The 18,905-nt window shown below is 53.1% G+C and overlaps 7 protein-coding genes across 7 annotated transcripts; 5 read left to right on the forward strand and 2 right to left on the reverse strand.

Moving 5' to 3' along the window:
• Positions 1-333: 333 nt before the first annotated feature.
• On the forward strand, positions 334-1,599 carry NECHADRAFT_78288 (uncharacterized protein; the record flags this gene model as incomplete). Its single annotated transcript, XM_003040963.1, has 2 exons — positions 334-546; positions 595-1,599. 2 exons carry the CDS (start codon positions 334-336, stop codon positions 1,597-1,599), a joined length of 1,218 nt encoding a protein of 405 aa, XP_003041009.1.
• A 315-nt stretch (positions 1,600-1,914) lies between these two features.
• Positions 1,915-4,428, reverse strand: NECHADRAFT_78289 (uncharacterized protein; the record flags this gene model as incomplete). Its single annotated transcript, XM_003040994.1, has 4 exons — positions 1,915-4,009; positions 4,113-4,116; positions 4,171-4,301; positions 4,373-4,428. 4 exons carry the CDS (start codon positions 4,426-4,428, stop codon positions 1,915-1,917), a joined length of 2,286 nt encoding a protein of 761 aa, XP_003041040.1.
• A 1,039-nt stretch (positions 4,429-5,467) lies between these two features.
• Positions 5,468-6,105, forward strand: NECHADRAFT_78290 (uncharacterized protein; the record flags this gene model as incomplete). The annotated part of the gene is made up of 3 exons (XM_003040964.1): positions 5,468-5,559; positions 5,786-6,027; positions 6,080-6,105. The coding sequence occupies 3 exons, from the start codon at positions 5,468-5,470 to the stop codon at positions 6,103-6,105; spliced, it is 360 nt and encodes a 119-aa protein (XP_003041010.1).
• A 2,585-nt stretch (positions 6,106-8,690) lies between these two features.
• Positions 8,691-9,278, reverse strand: NECHADRAFT_36929 (uncharacterized protein; the record flags this gene model as incomplete). Its single annotated transcript, XM_003040995.1, has 2 exons — positions 8,691-9,131; positions 9,180-9,278. Coding segments are annotated over 2 exons (540 nt in total), but the record flags the coding sequence as incomplete, so codon positions are not given.
• Positions 9,279-9,459: 181 nt separating this feature from the next.
• Positions 9,460-10,545, forward strand: NECHADRAFT_78292 (uncharacterized protein; the record flags this gene model as incomplete). Its single annotated transcript, XM_003040965.1, has 5 exons — positions 9,460-9,624; positions 9,839-9,862; positions 10,011-10,141; positions 10,207-10,355; positions 10,448-10,545. 5 exons carry the CDS (start codon positions 9,460-9,462, stop codon positions 10,543-10,545), a joined length of 567 nt encoding a protein of 188 aa, XP_003041011.1.
• Positions 10,546-11,997: 1,452 nt separating this feature from the next.
• On the forward strand, positions 11,998-13,980 carry NECHADRAFT_78293 (uncharacterized protein; the record flags this gene model as incomplete). Its single annotated transcript, XM_003040966.1, has 1 exon — positions 11,998-13,980. The coding sequence occupies one exon, from the start codon at positions 11,998-12,000 to the stop codon at positions 13,978-13,980; it is 1,983 nt and encodes a 660-aa protein (XP_003041012.1).
• Positions 13,981-16,421: 2,441 nt separating this feature from the next.
• On the forward strand, positions 16,422-18,631 carry NECHADRAFT_122449 (uncharacterized protein; the record flags this gene model as incomplete). The annotated part of the gene is made up of 3 exons (XM_003040967.1): positions 16,422-16,783; positions 16,898-17,346; positions 17,394-18,631. 3 exons carry the CDS (start codon positions 16,422-16,424, stop codon positions 18,629-18,631), a joined length of 2,049 nt encoding a protein of 682 aa, XP_003041013.1.
• Positions 18,632-18,905: the final 274 nt, after the last annotated feature.

Here is an 18,905-nt window from a genome sequence, read left to right on the forward strand (position 1 = left end):
CCGTCTCCCGTCTTTTTCTGTAAATTTCCAGCAAACAGCTGGGCGTAGAATAAATATGATGTGTTTGCTCGTGATACCTGCATGGCCAAGTCTCACTGTACCTCGCATTGACATATTTCTCAAGCCACATGCATGATCAGCCTTGACCGATCAAACATTCCAGAATTTCTTTTGCGCAACGTTTGAGCAACGGTGAGTGACTCAGGCCTTTGCATCTGCCAAGCAGCTGTCATTGGACGTTGCACAACCCGTCAACCCCTCACCGTTGTTCAGCATAAAAGCATCGGAAATCCACTCCAAGACACCGTGGAAAAACTTCAGGCCGACGACATAATGGAGGCAGACTACGGCAAATATCTTTCTTCTTTGTACGCTGGGACGTCATGGTCCGTTACTCGCCTCTCTGGCGGTCTTGTCAATACTACTCTCCGCGCGACGCAGACCTCTCCAGTCCAGCCGGATGCGCCCACGTCCGTCATTCTCAAGCATGCAAAGCCATATGTTGAGGTCGCAGGCCCAGAATGGGCCTTTTCAACCAAGCGTCAGGTAATTCTCCTCCTTCGTTGATGTAATGCTTGGGTAACACATGTCCAGGAGGTTGAAGCCATCTTCCTCGACCTCTTCTCAGAGCACGGCGCACTATCCTATCTCCGACGGGAACCATTTTGGAATTCTCCTCGCTGCCTGCACCATCGAGAAGGCAAAGAGTCAGACCTTGGACTCTCGTCCTCCGACCAAGAAGCTTCAGTCCTTATACTGAGTGACCTTGGTAACCTGGTCAACATCTTCGACTTCCTCCGCCAGCAATCCAACCAATCCTGGGACGACATACACCCCAAGATCGAAAAGCTAGGTTACGACCTTGGAAGAATCTTTGCAGCGATACACAGCCCCGAGAGAGTCATCCGAGTCCAGACCTCGAATCCCCTAGCAGCCGCCAAACTCACCCACTCGCTTACACGAGACATTGTGCGAACCGCCGCCATCGAACCCCTCCGAACTCGTCTCGCTAGCACTCCCAACGCCGACAAGCTATTCGCTCGTGTTAAAGAAGGTTTTCGGGCGCAGGAGGGAGCGCATCCTTGGTCCCTCGCCATGGGTGACTTCACCCAAGGTTCCGTCCTAATGCGCGATCCCAGCGAGGCAGAACAAGACTGGACCCCCACGCTGGTGGACTGGGAGTTTGGCCAGCTCAACGGCCGTGGCGTGGACGGAGATCTGGCGCAGTTCCTTGCCCATCTCCACTGCGAGCTGCTCTCGCACCCCCAGACTTCGGCCCTTCATCGTGCCGTCTCGGCCCTTTCCTTACGCTTCTGCGCGGGGTACGCCTCGCGTGCAGGGTTGCGGTTGACAAGGCGGGTGGACGATGAGACGCTGCGGCTTATGAGGTGGACGTTTATCACGCATGGCCGGGAGATGGTAAACCAGGCATGTGAATCCTACAAGGGGAATGAGAGATTTGACGAGATTTTCAAGGTTGGAGTGTGGTACCTCGAGAGGGCTGGGGATAATGTGGAGGAGTTTCTGGAGGAAGACAACTGGAAGGAATTGGAGAAGGAGGATGGGATGATGCTTCAGTCACTGTTCGAGGTACTTTGAAGTGAGAGATCTGGAGGCACAAGCAATGCTAAGCCTAGAGGGCATCTCGTTTCATTACTACAGTCCACCAACCGATGGCATGCAACACCATATCCAACCAGGCATTGTCTCTGATCTCGATATCCTACAATAAAAACAGGGCCCCTATTGACCCTAAAACGCCTTCAAATCCCCAAGCCCGTAGCCCGATGGCCAGATATCATGTCGTCTAAAAACAGGCACGCCAATAAACTCCATCAAAACTGTCTAACTCCTCCTTTCCCACCTTTTATATGTACCTATATGTGCATCTATCATGTCGCGTCAATGTTGGCTTTAACAGACGCCCGAGAGGATCGAGGCCGAGTCCGAAACGGGTTGTCTGTGCCAGTCAAGGAGCCCGTCAGGACGGACCAGGAAGGCCGATATTTCCTCGACAAGCTCCCATTCGCCAGTGGCTGGGTTCTTCTGAGCCGATCGGAAGATGATGTTGGTTCCCAGATCCTCAAACACAATCTCTCGTCTCCTGAGTCGCAGCCACTGGTCGTGTTCGTCGCCTTCCATCGAGTTCATCATCTCGACTTCGCGGTTCTTGATTGCGATCGCTCGGAAGACTCGGCTGTCGCGCAAGGCGTTGCGGATGGGATATTGGCCCAGAATACGGATTGCTTCGTCTCGAACGGAATCATCCCGGCATCCGAATGACGAGACAAAGAGTGGCCAGGTCCAGCCCGAGTCCATGGCGAAGCCGCAGCTGGGACGGCACGAGATCAGTATCTCGGCCAATGTGTTGATCTCTTGGTAATACGGTGTAAGCTCACGAGCCTTTTCAATGCCGGTATACCGCGGCATGGCGGTGTAAATGTAGAGGATCAGGAACTCGACACGCAAGTTGATAGCCACCAAATATGGCTGCATGTCGTTCTGCCGGTTGTTGGAAGCAGATTGAAGTAGGGGATCAAACGACTGTGACCACCTCTGCAGCCAATACCGTGATTCCTCAACAAACTTGGAGATCCTGGGGTTTTTCGTCACGCTCGATAGTTTCGTCTCGAGCTCCCCCATATCCTTGACCTTGGTGAGGCCAAGCTGCGCCGTTACCACAGTAAGCATGGGGACGTGTCCAACCATTTGCCTCTGGAGCAGGCTCCAATAGTCACGAGCTTCCTCGAAACTGCTGAATGACGGAGGCATGTCCTCGATCTTGGTGATGCTCGTAATTCGGGGCTTGAAGTACGGAGAATATTTGGTAAAGGGGGCAATCCCCGGTGGTCTTTGTGGAGGACCCTGAGGCGCCCGTGGAGGTGTCTGTTGATCTGAAGCACTCCATGGACTTCCTTGACTTTGGGGACTGGGAAGGCCTGTCGGTACTTGTTGGGTTGGAGAACTCGTCCATGGCGAACCTGGCTGACTAGGTGGGCTGGAGACAACAGACATCGGTCCACCAGGGCTGGAACTTCGACTTGCGATAGGGTCACTGGAGGCGGGCGCTGTTGGTTTAGGGGGGAAGAAGAACTTCCTATATGACCCCATGAACGAACGCGACTGCAACTCCAGAGGCTTGTAACAATCCAGAATCTCCTGGACCAACGCAGGGGGCGCGGGAGCAATGCTGACCAGGTCGGGTGCCTTTTCGGAGCAAGCAGAAAGCTCATTGAGCATACTGAAGCCATGCGTGACATGCTTGAGGGCAGCTGGCATGTTTCCCCTTTGCGTCTCGAAGCAGATGAAGAGGAGTGACGATAGCATGGCTGTTCGGAGGCCTTCTTTCGATGGTCGGGCCTTGGACTGGAGGCGGAGGGCCTCGCAGTAGTAGATTATGGCATTGAGATAGTGTTTGTTATCGCTCATGAGGTCGTGATTATGTGATGAAGCCTCGAACTCAACATTGGAGGCCTTGCGTAGGGCACCAACAGCCATGGCCGCATATCGCAACGTGGGCTCTTGTAGTGTAAGTTGGGGCATTGTAATCGTCCATAGTCGCGAATTCCCGAGGCCACCACTCAAGAAGTTGATGGTGAGGTTGGACCACTCGTCAAAGTAGGCGCGTTGATCGCTATTGGCGAAGCAGACGGTGTTGACAGCGGGTTCCTCGATGATCGGTGGTGTCCTTGGCCTAACGACGGCGGTGGAGCCTATGGTAACCTTGATATCTGACGTAGCAATGCTCGTGGAGGAGGAGCTGAACGAGGTACTGGAGCCCAGGGAACTGCTGGAGCTAATCGTGGAGCTAGAGTTGACGGTGGAAGTGGAGCGGTAGGTTGAGGCGGTTGTCGGGCGTGATGATTGTTCGGAGGGAGCGGATGCTGCGGTAGTAGAGGTTGAAGATGATGAAGCAGGAGGGTTTTCGGTGTAACCGTCACAATAGCCACGCCATTTCATGCAATTGAGGCACGAGGGCTTGGTCTCGTCACACTTGACATGCCGTTTCCTGTTACGCAAGTGTTAGCGTTGTCTAACGATCCGGTAGATGTCACTGGAGATGTCACGGGGGCCGGCACTTGGCGATAATGCAGGGGCTCGATTATACATACTTGCCTACAAACTGTCAGTGACGCGTTCAACGTGGAGAATAGCTGCACATATACTCACAGGTGCTGCATCCCGTGCGCGCCCTGGTCGAGCTGCGCCGGGTATGCCGGGTACGGGTTTCAAGGGCGAAACGATGAGTACCGCCTCTCGCCGCGGCAGCATGCGCAGACCTTCCTGTTGCGTTTGACGTCCTGTATACGAAAAACGCGCTGATCAGAGTTTGACTTCCTACGCGACAAGGATTTTGTTTGGGGGAGCTCACCCGACGTTGGTTGCGGCACGAACGGTGTTGATGGGAAGCGAGAACTGGATCTCCATGATTGTGGTAGTTTAGAGGATCCAGCTTTACAGCCAGCAAAGAAGGAATTGATTCTTATATCGCCAGCCAGCTCGAGTAAAGTCGAGTTGGAGCCTCAGCCCAACTCAGCTGAAGGATTCAATGGATGCAATGCAAGGAGCTGAATGAAGCTGTCCAAGGCAGAAGGCCAAGGACCCCAGCTGGCTGGAACCAACGGGGACAGCTCGGCACTCGGAATCGGGTACGTAGCTCACCCACAACGGCAACGGGCAGGCTGTCAGGCACACTTTCAATGGACCGCAGACGTTTTGTGTGGAGGCGGGATCTCGCAGCGTCAGCGGCGCCTGGCCAGGGAGAAACGATGTGAGGAAGAGTGCATCTGCCGTGAAACCTCGATAGTTGTCGATAATAAATGTTTGGGAGGACAAACACAAACGAAGAAAGAAAAAGAAAAAAGGGTTTGCCGAAAGAGTCAATGTCTTCTGCCGTGGCCAAGTAATGAGCCAAGACTTGTCTCTCTCCACTCGGTATCCAAAATGGGGATTGGGCAGACAAGATCCGGTAGTGTGGTAGCCGTAGCCGTAGCGATGGTGTGGGCTCAGGTCGCTTGTCACAGGGCGTTAATGGCGGGAGGTTTAAACGGTAAGGGGCAAGAAGGTGTGGTGCGGTAGCAATTAGAGCAAGGGGAGTGAAAAGTCAAAACCGGGAGAGGCGGCGATCAAAGAGTTGATGTAGATGGGACGGAGACGGAGACGGATGGATGGCTTGGAAATAATTCAATGAATGGATAGGATAGGCGAGTGATATGTATGGATGAACAAGGTGGGTTTAGCTTGGCTTGGAATGGAGTGAAAGGCGTGAAAGGCGAGTGGGTTGAGGCCAGGGACCTGGTCACGGGATCGAGAGATTGATTGGAGAGAGAGGAGCCCTCTAGCCGTTTGGTCTGGCCCTGTCTGCTGTCTGGCCCTCCCTCGCCTCTGGCAGCGAGTGTTTGTTGTTTAGAGATGGAGGGAGGGCATCCATGGGAAATGCAATGCAAGTGACCAGGGGAAGCGAACGATGGGGGTCCCTCTCGGCCTTCGGGTCCTGGGTCCTTGGACCTGGGTCCGCTCCGTTCAAGGTCCGTTGGAAGTGGATAAGAAGGGAATAAGGTGAGTCAAGGTGAAGAGCATCTGTAGATTATCAAGACGTAACAGTACGGTTCAACCAGTCACTTGTCTCTGCATGGCATCATGGAATCCTCCGTGCCATGTGCGTCACAGAACAAGATGAAGATGTGCGCCGGCGCGTGGCTGTGGATCCGCCAGTAAAGTATACATGTTGCCTCACACAAAAAAGCCTGTGACAGCTTGTACCCCAAATGAGAACATCAAACAGGGGTCTGGGGCTGAAGGGGCGGCAGCCGAGTGGAGGCCGCCGGATCCGAAGTCGAGATGAAGAAAAATTAAGGTACAACAACATTTTCAAGGTTAACTCAAGTAAAGTCGAGGTAAAGCAGATCAGAGTCGGTCACGTAGCGAAAAGGATCAAGGATGTAGAGCGCGGAATCATGACGGAACGCTCTCGACTCTCACACGGTCCTCCAGGCATCCCGTCCGTTGGTACAGGGTGCATCCAAGGTCTGTGATGGATCCTGCTGTGAAAATGGAGACTTTCTCTTGTGAGTTCTAGATCATGGTGGGAGGACATTTGGGTAATGGAAAAAAGTACCTGCCTACTACTAGCCCCATCATTTTAGACGAAGCTTCACGAGATCCGTCCCATAAGTCCCTCCAAAGCCGATCAGTCTTTCACCAAGAGACCATCATCAGTCGATGCCCTCCCCAAAAGCGGCCAGGCACATTGACACACACTAGGACCGCCGGGGTTCATCCCACGCCGTCAAAGCGTAGAGTAAAGCCACATTTGGAACGACTGGACGACTTGACACAGCCAAGAGGCGAATCACTCCCCGAGTACCGGACCATTCCCGCCGTTCCCGCTTCAGTCCTCACACCCTTGGCCGGGAAAATCGAAAGAGTCCTCCGTCTTTGCCTCCAGTTTCTCGTATCGGGCAGTGTGACATTGTAGGCCCTGGCAGGTACTGATTGATAATGGTTGATTATCTCTGGTTCCGCATTCGCCCAATCCCGTCCCGGCGAGGCAGACTATTTGCGGCGGTTGCTCCGAGATCCAACACTAGTAGCTGAAAGAAGCTCAGGGTGCATGTCGATGAGGTTGTTGCTTGATCCAGTCGGCCAACAGCATGGGGGTTTGGCGCCCTACAAGCACAATCAACCCATAGCTGCCAGATGTTCCGCGACAGCCCGCTAACAATTCCTCACATTAGGTAATCCAACATTTTACCTACTTTCTGAGGGTCGTATTCTCGGCTCTCACCCCGAGAGTATCACCAATATCAATCAGGGTCGGCCGCACTTTGATTATCTCCGTCGAATCGCGTTTAACATCAAGACCGATCGTCGTTTTTGGCTGTCATCTTGGGACCCATCGCCGAACCACCACCAATCGAACCCTCGCGGTACCCCCGCGGTGGAGAAGGGGCCCTGAATTGATCATTGCCAGGGGCCACGGGACCGCGCCGAAACAAGGCTGTTGTTGATTCTAGCTTCTAACTACTCCGTCGGCTTCAAGATGGGGACATCGGCTTTTGAAGGGTTTCGGCTTTCGTGGTGATGATGGAAACATCCGGCTTCATGTGTAAGGCATGGTCAGATACATGCTTTGTTCAGTCTCGCCGGCTGTCCTCGCCTTCGACGCTGTACTGCCATCCTTACCGATCCGGCAGCTCACTATTGACGCCTTGATATTGCCTCACTGACATTCTTGTCTTCATTTCACCTCATGCAACCTCGCCTGCGTGTTGGCCGCATCAACAACACCACCACCGGTACTGCACCATGCCTCGAAGCACCATCCCGCGCACCAAGGGCCCCCATCGCCAATAACGGCGACGCCCTGCGGGAGTGTCCCAGGATCGCAGTGTACATCCCGCTCTCGATGCACCCATTGCAAGCCAACGGCTCCAACAGTGGTGTCAGATCACCAGCTCTCAGCAACCCCTCCGCAAGGACAGGCCCATGAACAGGGCTGAGAGGGCCCCAGTTCGGGGAACTTTACTCCCACCCTCGCGCCACATGGCCCATGGGGCCCAACCTACCTGATGATCGTCGCATCTAGTCGGCCGTTGTTACTTTCGGCCAGTACATGATGGCTCCAAGGCAAGAAACAGGTCAAGACATCCTTTTTGGACGCCATGCGCTGGCGCGAAGCTCGGCGTGAGACGGTTAAACGCCAAGACTGGGGCCCTCCTCGCCGCGATCGGCTCTTCCCAAGGCGACCTTGGCTCTCCTGGAGCCGAACTCGGTTGCGAGATGCGCTCGCTTGCAAGATGTGGTGTCGTCTGTCGTTTCGTCTCGTCTCTGGGCGTGCTTGGACGCTGTCAAACTCTGCATGGCGTTTAATTTTCCGGGAACCGACGGGCATTCGACAATCCACAGGACCCTGACCCTGTGTAGCCAGCAAGACGTGAACGACGAGTTCCAAGCAATGACAAACTGGATTCTTGGGACCTCTCTTTGGTTCATGTGGCTCTCTCCAAGTGGGAATTGCCTGCCGCTGGGGCCTTGGTATTGGGACTGTCCAAGCGGACAGCCGGCCAGACTCGGCCTCCGAGCTCACATCCCTAAAAGGCAAAGAGGCACACGATCAACTTTGGCGAGCTCTTCGGTCCCGTCCCATACGCGGGTCATCATGCTCCACGGGGCCGTCCCGTCTGGAGTCGTTGAAGTCAGGATGCCGGCGCCTTGGCTTCATGCAGGTTACCAAGTTGCAGTGCCGTGGTATGCCCTACGAGGAGAGCTGAAACGGTAAAAGGCGCCAATGGATGTCTCAGATGGATGATTTGGGGCGTGAGTCCATCTACTAGGCGCGTTTAGCAAGTGCTCTGCGTATCACGCGGCAGAATTGCTTCTGAGACCGAGTTGTTAGTTGATCTGCCATAAGAGGCGTTCACCCAGAGCATCGGGCTGCAGCCTCCGTTCACGATGACCTGGCACTTGATCTAACAACTCGTGTGGCCATATTGACACAGACATCTCTCTGCTCTCTGCTTCAGTGTCCCCCATGATCTGAGTATATCCCATGCTGACTGCAAGATACCCCACTGCTTGACAACTAGATCAGGACTTTGGTGATTTTGTCATTCGACATTTACACATTATGCCACTCCTGGCTAATAGTACAGGTTCAATCGTTCATTACATGCTCCGCAGGCATGCTTCTAACGCCGCTCACTGGCAACCTCCTCGGCACTAGCAGCCACTCTCTCCTCAGCGCCAGGGTAGTTGGCTGCGGCTTCACCACCCTTGCCCCGATAATCAGTTTCATGTTCCCGATCAGCTCCCTTGTCGTGGATGGGATCTGTCAAGCTCGCACCAACACCCTCGAGACCAGCACCGACCTTCTTCCTCTTGCCACCATGCTCCTCCTGGCTTGTCATTCCGGAGCCGGGGTGACCAAGGCCAGTGTGGACATCTGCGGAAGTGGCGCCTTGAAGGGTGTCGGAAGCAGAGACGCCACCCTCCATGCCTGGGGCCTGCGTGGGATATTCACTTGAGGGTTGAGGCTCGAAGGAGTCCTCAGGAGGGGCAGTGCCAGGGGGGTACTGCTCAGCGCGGAATTCGGGCTTGGCGTCGTTGCCTACGAGGACTCCAGGAGCATGCTGACATGTGTAAGTAAGAGAATGGTTGAGATGCTGGGAGAAACGTACGCCCTTGGTGGTGAGAGGCTTGGAGGGGGCAACCTTGCTGCGGAACTCGCCCTGAGCGGGAGTTGCGGAGTCGGGGTTGACAGACATGGCGGAGATTGTGAAGTTGTACGGTGATACACAGGTGTGTTTAATGAGAGGTTCCAAGGTATTCACAGATGGAATAAGGATAACGGTAAGAATGAAGACCTCTATTCACGCTGAAATGGACGGTATAAATCGCTGTGATGCCCAGACCCAGATGTATGATGTCAACATCAACCAACGTCGACATGACATCACAATGGACTCGTTCATCCAGACCCGACCATCATCCCCATCTCACCGAAACGTCTTGGAGGGAATACGTATCAATTTCAGAATCTTTCAGAACATTTTACCCTGGCAGAAGTGCCAAATGTCAAGTCGATCGATGAAGATATTGCAGAAATGTGGAGCAGAGACGGAGGTGAGCTCCGAGAGATTGCTCGTTGGCTGGGGATGTGGAGGGGGATGGCATCTTGAACGTCATGATGCAGACTAGCGATAGTGAAGGTACAAACGGAAAAAGGCTGTCTGGGTTTCAGAGTGCTGACCTTCTACTACACTTGCATCTGATCTGTTACTGCAAGTACGAGGACATGGAGGACTCCTCATACATAGACATTGAAAGTTATTGACAGCGCAAGATCAATGACTCCTCTCTAGTAAGCTCACATTGGGGGTTACAGAACATTGTTGGGTGACTGTTTGGGGTCTCTCAGGGGGTCTCGCGACAGTGGGCAGACAAGTGTCGACTCAAAGAAACGAAGTTACCTTATTGAAGGGGCAGTTTACTTTATTAGCATAGTATAGGTGTACCTTGAGACTTACTTGAATATTACATTCCTCTTGAAGCAGAGACTGAGTGCCTGCGATGTCGGGAGGAAAGATATGCAGGAGATGGAGGGAGTACGGATGTGGACGGTGGGGGAAGTTGTATTCAGGTGAGAAGCCAAGATGAGAGGTGTGAGCCCACTACTCACACTTAGACCTAGACGTATCATTCCAGCCAATATGTTATAGTAAGATACATATGCGACCGAGCCATTCCCGTCGTGTTCGGTTCCCTTGATGAACTCCTCATTGGAGTAAGATGGTCCGGTAATATTGAAGGTGTCTGGCCTCAAAAGCATCCACCAGCAGATGGCGCACCAACAAGTAAGTAACCATTCGGACACTAATCCCCTTTTTCGCAAAGATTTTGACAGCTCATGCTTGTTGAGCGAGTTTTCTCCAACGTCCAACCACAGAGCTTGGAAGTCAGGAGTTTTTAACCACGGACCTGTTTCAGGGCAATGCACCACATACGAGCCCAAACGAGAAAGATCTCGAGAATTTCCTTGCATGACATGATAATAGAAAAGAGTTTCGTTAGGTAAGCGGTATGTCAGGGAGGGAATGCCCGCTTAGGCATGTTTGTTGGGTGTGGTTGATGGATGTCTTGGTCCAAACACCGGAGTCTATGTCCGGAATTCCATCTCTAGGTCAATTACAGCGAGGACAAGATTCGCAGGATGGTTTATAACATGAATGGATTTCATTCAACAGCTAAAATTACATTTTTATGGTAAAAAAGCAAGTCAAGTATTGAGAAGACGCATCGCAAGCGCCGCGTGAAAGACTGACCTCCCTGTCGCAACTCGCTGTTCCTGTCTCTGCCGATACTTGACGTATATCATGGCCAGGTCCTGGGACATGCTTGCATCTACGAGCGTGGTTTTCCGTAGAGGTGTCTCGCTCAGCAAGAGAGTCTTCCTGTGGATCATGCACACCTCCCTGATCGTCTCAGTGGTGCTAGACCTTGACTGTGCTTATCCCGAGCAGCAGCGATAGTAGACGATCTGATACTTTCTACATTACTGCACAATCTTATCTATTTGCTGTTCTAGCTTGATGTATCGCTTGCCGTAGGCAATCGTGCTGCAGCTTGATAGTCCCACCGCCGAGGTTGGTCGTTTGCCTGAGCAAGGAACTCGTCGCCAATGCGCCAACACTTGACATTTATAGTCTCTTTAAAGTAGAATCTTAGTCGTTAGATATCTTTCTAAGCCTCCAACTGTTTTCATTAGCCACCAAGTCGTCTTCTTGACGATGGTGTACTGGGGTCAAGATCTGGGCTGTCCAGGATCGAGGCCAAGAGTCGATCAAGTCAGAGTTGATCTGAACTTGCATAGGTTCTTAACACTAAGAGTTACTTGGCTTGGCGGCCTAGCAGCAGGGAGGGCAAGCAAGTGCTTCAGCCTGAGCAAATGGCTGCAGCTGCGTTCTTGGTGCAAAGGCTGGACACAGCAGTCTGAGACAGTCGCTGTATTTAGTTATCACTGACCGCTTCTTATCACTTCATATCGGAATATTTCTTATCCAACCTTTTGTCAATCACGCCAACAGAAACCCAGTTGCCTGTACCCGATCCGAACCAACACCCTCGTTTCCCTGTGCGGCACCACCTCCCAGAAACACGGCAACTTCGGTTACCGTCGAGCAAAATCGCTTACAACTGCCGCTTGTTCACTTTAAGCCATCTGATTTGCTCCTCCTCAGAGCCTGGTTTCGTCGAGTATCCAGTCATGCATGGACTCCCGGGTGCGCCACACCGGTGTGTTTTGGCAAGTTTGCTTCTGTTGGGCCAAGACCCAAGAACCAAAACGTGATTTAGAACCGCTGCGGTACGGCGCACACGCAACTGACAGTCAATTAACTGGGGGGTCAGTTAATCACCGCCTGTTGGGTTTTTCTCATTAACCCCACGGGGCTCTCCTGTCCATGTCCCGCCTTTGCGTTTCGCAATCGCAACGCAACCATGTTCAAGAACAAACCTCGACCGGTTCCGACACACGATACGGATTCGTCTACGGATGAAGAGGACGGTGTACCGTTCATCAGCGAAGAAGATGACCCGTTGATACCCTCAGCTTCGGACGTTCGCCGGACGTTTCGCGACGGAAAGGCCATGTGGGATGCTCTCTTCCAGGAAGCGAGGAGGATGCCCAGGGGTCTATGGCCAACGGGCATGTTGGATCCCTACATCGCCTTGATGGACGTTCCCAGTCTTCCGGAGCATCTCCCTACCGGTCGGGTTCTGTATGGAAGACCTCGGTGGCGTCTATCTCCCGACATTGCGAGTCCAAAGTCCACGGACCAGGATGATGAAGGTCCAACGCTGAGACATGGTCGTCGACTGGCGTTTTTCCTTCAGGCTGAAGAACCAATTCGCAGCAGTATCAGTCAGGAGGCTGCCTCGTACTCAATGGGCATGGATTCAACCACAACCGGGAGCCTTGCCGTTCTGACAATGTGTTGGTCGTACATCTTGTCCGTCCAAGTCCTCGAGATGCAGGGCCGGCAAATGTGCTATTCTTCCCACCACTTATCACCGCGGCAACACGAGACGCCCATGATCGATCTCGACGGTGCATCATCTGCGCTCGTCAGATGGCTTTGCGCCATCCTCGGTTCCGAGTTTGGCTGGGGTGCAAAAGATGGAGGGAAGCTTCCAATGTTTGCCACCTTTCTCAGCCAGGATGCTGAAATCGTCATTGGAGGAGCTCCCATCTCGATCACGGACGCACACTCTGCGCCAAGTTCTTCCGAAGCGATAGAGCTACTCATTGAACTCTGCGACCTGTTTCGCCTTGGAACTGAGCGAAGCGAGGAATCCAAATGGGAAGCCATATCGCCGTATCGAGCAGGTTTCCTGGCCGCGCTCGTACTGCCGTTCTACTCCTTCATGGATCTCCAACCACAGCTACCAACGCCGCGTCTCAGCAAGTCACAGCGCGGTGTATTCGAAGATACTCATGAACAGGAGATCCGACAGTATTACAGCGACCTCCGATACTTCATGGCGCTCGGTAGTCATCCGCCGTCGGTTGGGTCGGTCCTGTGGAGCATCTTCTGGCAGCCGGACGTCGAGTGCAACCTGGTGGGGCCGTGGCTCTCGTCAATACTTGAAGTACTGAAGCCAGCCATTAAGCAGAAGCATGTGGAGGTGATCCTGAAGATGTTTATCGCCCGTCGGCCCCGAGTGGCGATCTGGTGGGTGGCCATCTTCCTGTTGGGCGATTTAGCTGTCCTGGACTGCATACAAAGATATACCCAGAAGCTGGGGGAGAATGGTGGAACAGGGTCCATGGCGGCTCCTGATCCAATAATATCCGCATGGACAGGTGCAAAGCAGTCTTTCCTGGATGATGAGAAGGATGCAACATACGGGGACCAGACCGATCTAGTCTCGAGGGCAGACGTGCTTCGATGTCGGTTCGACCTCAAGCTCCAGGACTATGCCTCGGTCCTCTTGGCCTGGAAACCGTTCGGGTATATACAGAAAGGCCAGGTCGAAGTCGAGCTTTGGCCACAATTAGAGACCAGATACGTCCGGCAGTATCACTCATTCGTGTGGTATCCCGAGAGAGACTCGCCCACAACGCCAGAGCATGGGTTTAGACACGATACCGGTAGGGATGTAAAGAACGTCCCCGACAACTTGGACCGACCTTCCTCTGGCATCATGTCGAAAGGGGGTCACCAGCCTCCTCTCAGCATCCGACCCTCAAGGATATCGACAAGGAGGATGATGCATTTCTTAGTTGAAGACACAGTAGGGAGTCGTGACTGGGCGAATGCAGTCCTACCAGTGGACCAAGACCAGCTTCGGTGGTTATTCCACTGGGAAAAACCCGATCCGAAGCAAGATAGTTCCAGCAGCGATGGGTCCGAGGATGGTGGTAGCGTTAGATCAGCGTCATGGTTCGTGGTGGAGTGGATAAACGGGAGATTCAAGTGATGACCAATAGAGCTCTATAAATAAGGCGATAAGGGGAATAGGACTTGGGTATATACTGTAGATATATGGATACACGGAGTATATTTACGGGTATTGAATGTGGTACATGGCATCTTGGCTTTTGTATTTGTTCTTGGCTGTGCTTTGGCGGTCCACAACCGTTGTTGACCAAGATCATCATGGGAGGACTCCAACTTCAGCCCAAGTTTAAACTTTCTGTAGCGAATAGAAGCCCATCTGCTCAACCGAGCCATTAATCGTGTTGTTAGACCCGACAGCAGCTCATAAATCTCTAATATTATTATGCAGAGCCAACAACGAGGTGATGCAAGACTTGGCGCAACATATTACTGTTCAAAGACAATGCTTCCCCTGCAACATCAACGGCAGCCAATCAAAGACAAAACAAAATTGTCGCTCAGGGCTGATTGTTTCAGACATCAAGAACTGTGTGAGACAGGGTGAATCACCGTTGCCAACATTTCTCACCGGAGAGAGAAATAACCGGGTTGTCTCCTTAGGGATGTCTCCTTGCGCAAGCCACATGCTGATGGCTGGGGAGGAGCTGAAAGCAAAGCCCGCCACTGTCAACTATTTTGTAGTCACAAGGCTCTGCCACCGTGTTCACGATAATACAGTCGGCTGACGGGCTTTTCTATTTCATCAGTCGCTCAGCCAACATGTCGCATTGAATGCTGATTGGATAGCGAAAGCAAAACAGGATATGTGGACAAGTGTAACGATACAGTAGCAAACACACTGTCTGTCCACCAACATTGACCAACAAAAACCTGTCTTTTGCAGAATGATCGACGAGAGCACGCACCAAAAGAAAACAGGGAATAAAAAGATTGGGTCCTTTAATCATTCCGGCAAGAAAGCAAACAAAGGGTCTTGGAATTCTGCCGTAATTTGGTGGACGACGCCGTTCAACGCCCGGTTTATAACATGGAAATTATCGTGATGGGACGTGATATTTGATGGCGTTTTTGGGGGAGACATGGGCTGTGCCGCTGTTTACGTTGTGGGGCATGTACCTCTACGGTGAACATGCCATGGATGCTACATGAGGTAAAAGGACACGATGAAATGAAATGAGAGACGAGAGAAATAAACTGTTACTCTGGCACCCGTGAATTCTGTTGAATGATCTTCAGCCTCGTCATTATCAACTTCATTCTTGATGATGGCCTCGTCCTTCAAATGTCGTCAACTTGACACATGTTGTACATACGTCGCGCACGCACCAAGTCAAGCTTGCTGCTCATCCTTGAACCTGGGGCCATCATCGTCAATCGACCCTCATAATCACCCCTGCTGATGTTTTCCGGCTGATCAAGAACCCTCCCAGGCTGGTTAACACCTCCCTCTTTGAGTCCCTGTCAGTTTGCGGCGCCGCCAAAATAAGGGGTTCAAGCCCAAAATCTGAAATACGACATTTTAGACCGCAAAGGCAAGACACGAGAAAGTCTGGATTGTTTCTGAATATAGATATTTTTGCTTGATCAGCTTTCTCAAAGCCCGCTCCCGGCAGTTCCCTTCCGTTCTCGTGTCAGATGGAAAGGACGCGCACGCATTCTGCCCCGGATTTCTCGATTCTCACCCACCATTAGAGACCAAGTTTACGAACCTCGTGTCTGGGTATTGAGGCTGTGCCGTACTCGGGCGTTTCCTCAATTAACTGGGTTCCCACACACAATAACACGGCACATGCTCATTAGACAATTAATTCATGGACTGGAACCCTTCCCGAACGGCCGACTTTGGATCACTTCCATTTTCAATCCAGAACCAGGTGCAAGTGCGTCACGTCACGGGTCCCCGCTCCCTGGATCTTTCGGCTGGGCTAAGGCCTGATTGACGGTTGCCAGGCCACTTCAGTGACCCTGGCCAGGGCGGAGAAGCCACTAAACCTGGCTCTCACCATCCCTAGGTTCCATTTAGCCCCAAGTCCACCGTGTGAGGTGTGTTTTCGGTCCGCATCCGGTGTGGCTCCCTGTGCGTAATGTGCATGGGCTAGACGAGGGGGACCCGCCAGCGCCAGGTTCAGGTCCATCCGTCAGTGGAAGGAAGTGGAGGTTGGGTCGCATACTGCGGCGTCGCTCATGCATGGACTGGGCCGTTGCTCTCCAACAACCTCATCAACAACCTTTCTTCCTGCATACACACCTTTTTTCGACTCTGACTGCGTCTTCTTTTTCGTGCGCCGCTCGTTCGTTTACTGCAGCGCAGTCAGCGTCCGTATCCGCATTCTCACCCGCGTCTCTCACTCGTTTCAACCCGCACCGCAAATCGAAATCAAGTCATTTGCCGAGACATACGACTCGCCGAGCCGTTCTCTCTTTGACGGCTGGGGTCATCCATCCATCCATCTGTTTGCTTGGCACTGCCTCCCCCTCGCTCATCGTCATCCCATCCCACCGTCCTCGGCTGTCGACACCATGCAGCATTACCGTAACGATCACTATGAGAGTGAACCTCTCGACTCTCAAAACTACTACGAATCCTCTCCGCGACATCCCAACCAACCTCAGAACCACTACTCACCACCATCTCCCACGCCCTACTACGACGCTCCCTCTCCCGTGAGGGCACACCACCCAAGCGCTCACCCCGACTCTGCATTCAATCGCATGCAGCCTGTTCAAGACAACTATAGCCAAGGCCGCTCGGCCTCACCATACTCTGGTGGCTCTGCTGGCTATGACAGCCCTCGACGACCGTCGCCTTCGCATCACGATCAAGGCTACTATAACCAAGGGAGCGGCGCTGCTGCTGCTGCCGGCGGCGCCGGATACATGGGGTATGCCCACCCAAACGCTAACACAACGCCCGGCGCAGACAACTTTGGCCAGTCTGCGTCTGGTGGCATGGCGGGAATTGCCTGGGACGTCGCTGACCGTAACCCTCGCAATAGTGGCATGGACGCCATGGAGCGCACCGGATTGCCCCCGCCCCCCTCCCGATCTCAACAGAACCCCTACGATTCGAATGGTGGATACGGTTACGATTCTTCCTACGACAATGGCGCACACGGACCGTCACAGTCAAGCTTGGCTGGTCTCGCGCCTGGAGGGCCGCCAGGTTCCGGCTCAACATCTCACTTCAACGGAAGTGATCCCTACGTCAACAATCCATACCCCCCCGGCGGATACTATGCCAACAGTTCGCGTGGCAGTGCCAATCTGGGCGTCGTGAATCCTCACGAGATTGTCGACGATGGAGATGATGGACTTACATACGGCAAGAGCCAAAGGAATTCAATGCTGAGCCTGTCCCACTCGGACCGCGGGAAGAAGATCCCGGCTGCAAGCGCTGCGGCGGTTGGAGGTGGTGCGGCCGCTGCAGGCCTGATGGGGAATAGAGGTGAGTTGCTTGTCACGACACTGACAACTTGCATTAACATTGTGTAGGCGGAGGCGGCGGCGGCGGCGGCGGAGGTTACGAGATGAATGCTGGCCACGAGAAGCCTTCTGACTGGCTGGAAAACGAAAACAAAAGAGGCAAGAAGTGGAAGTGGATCATCATCGTGGGCGTCTTCCTCGTCATCGTGGGCGCCATCGTGGGAGGTGTTGTTGGTGGTGTGGTCAACAATGGAAACCATGAGAGCAAAAGCGGCAGCAGCAGCGGCGGCGGCAAGGGGCAGTCGGCAGAGGAGGATGAGAAGAAGAACGGTGACCTTGGCAAGAGCAGTGCCGAGATCCAGAAGCTCCTCAACAACCCTGACCTACACCGAGTGTTCCCCGGTATCGACTATACGCCTCTCAACTCACAGTACCCTGACTGCATGCACAACCCGCCGTCTCAGAACAACATTACCCGCGATGTGGCCGTACTGGGCCAACTGACCAACAAGATTCGTCTGTACGGAACCGACTGCAACCAGACACAGATGCTTTTGCACGCCATCGACCGTTTGGAACTGACCGACACCAAGGTCTGGCTGGGAGTGTGGCTAGACAAGAACGAGACCACCAACGACCGACAACTGGAACAGATGTGGGATATTCTGGACGAGTACGGAGATAAACCATTCGAGGGTATCATCATTGCCAACGAGATTCTGTTCCGTGAGGAGATGACGATCACCAGCCTGGCCAAGATTCTGGACGATACCCGAACTCAACTCAAGAAGAAGAGCCTGGACCTCCCTGTTGCTACCTCGGATCTGGGCGACGACTGGACAGACGAGCTGGCCAAGGATAGTGACTATATCATGGCCAATATCCACCCCTTCTTTGCTGGCGTCACCGCGGAAGAGGCTGCTGCGTGGACATACAACTTCTGGGAGGTCCGAGACGGCCCATACTGGAAATCAGACAAGCAGAAGAACATTATTTCAGAGACAGGCTGGCCTACTGCCGGCGGAAAGACGTGCGGTCAAGCAACCACATGTACCGAGGGATCCGTCGCTGGCATTGATGAGCTAAACACCTTTATGGACAACTGGGTCTGCCAGGCCCTCACGAACGGGACGAACTACTTTTGGTTCGAGGCGTTCGATGAGCCTTGGAAGATCAAGTTTAACGAGAAGGGCAAGGAGTGGGAGGACAAGTGGGGTCTCATGACGGTCAACCGCGAGCTCAAGGACGGCGTCAAGATTCCGAGCTGTGGTGGCAAGACGATCAAAGACTACAAGAATTTTGCCTAGACGACTACGACTACGATCACCAACTCGACATTTTCTTTGCTTCTTTTTTAGCGAAACGATACACACAAGGTACTGGGTCGAATCTTTTTTCTCGGGAGAGGGATCATCTGTCGGATGTTGTGCTACAACCAACAGATTTCCCACGGTTTGGTGTCTTAATCTCTGTTTTCTGCGTTGTTGCAACTGGAGTTCCGGGCCCCGAGGGACAAACGGGTAAAAACTGTTCTTATGTATGTTGTAATTCTGTCTGTGTCTGTCTGTTTCAAAAAGAGAG

Source organism: Fusarium vanettenii, assembly GCF_000151355.1.
Source record: "Fusarium vanettenii 77-13-4 chromosome 3 genomic scaffold NECHAsca_54_chr3_4_0, whole genome shotgun sequence".
Lineage (NCBI taxonomy): Eukaryota > Fungi > Ascomycota > Sordariomycetes > Hypocreales > Nectriaceae > Fusarium > Fusarium vanettenii.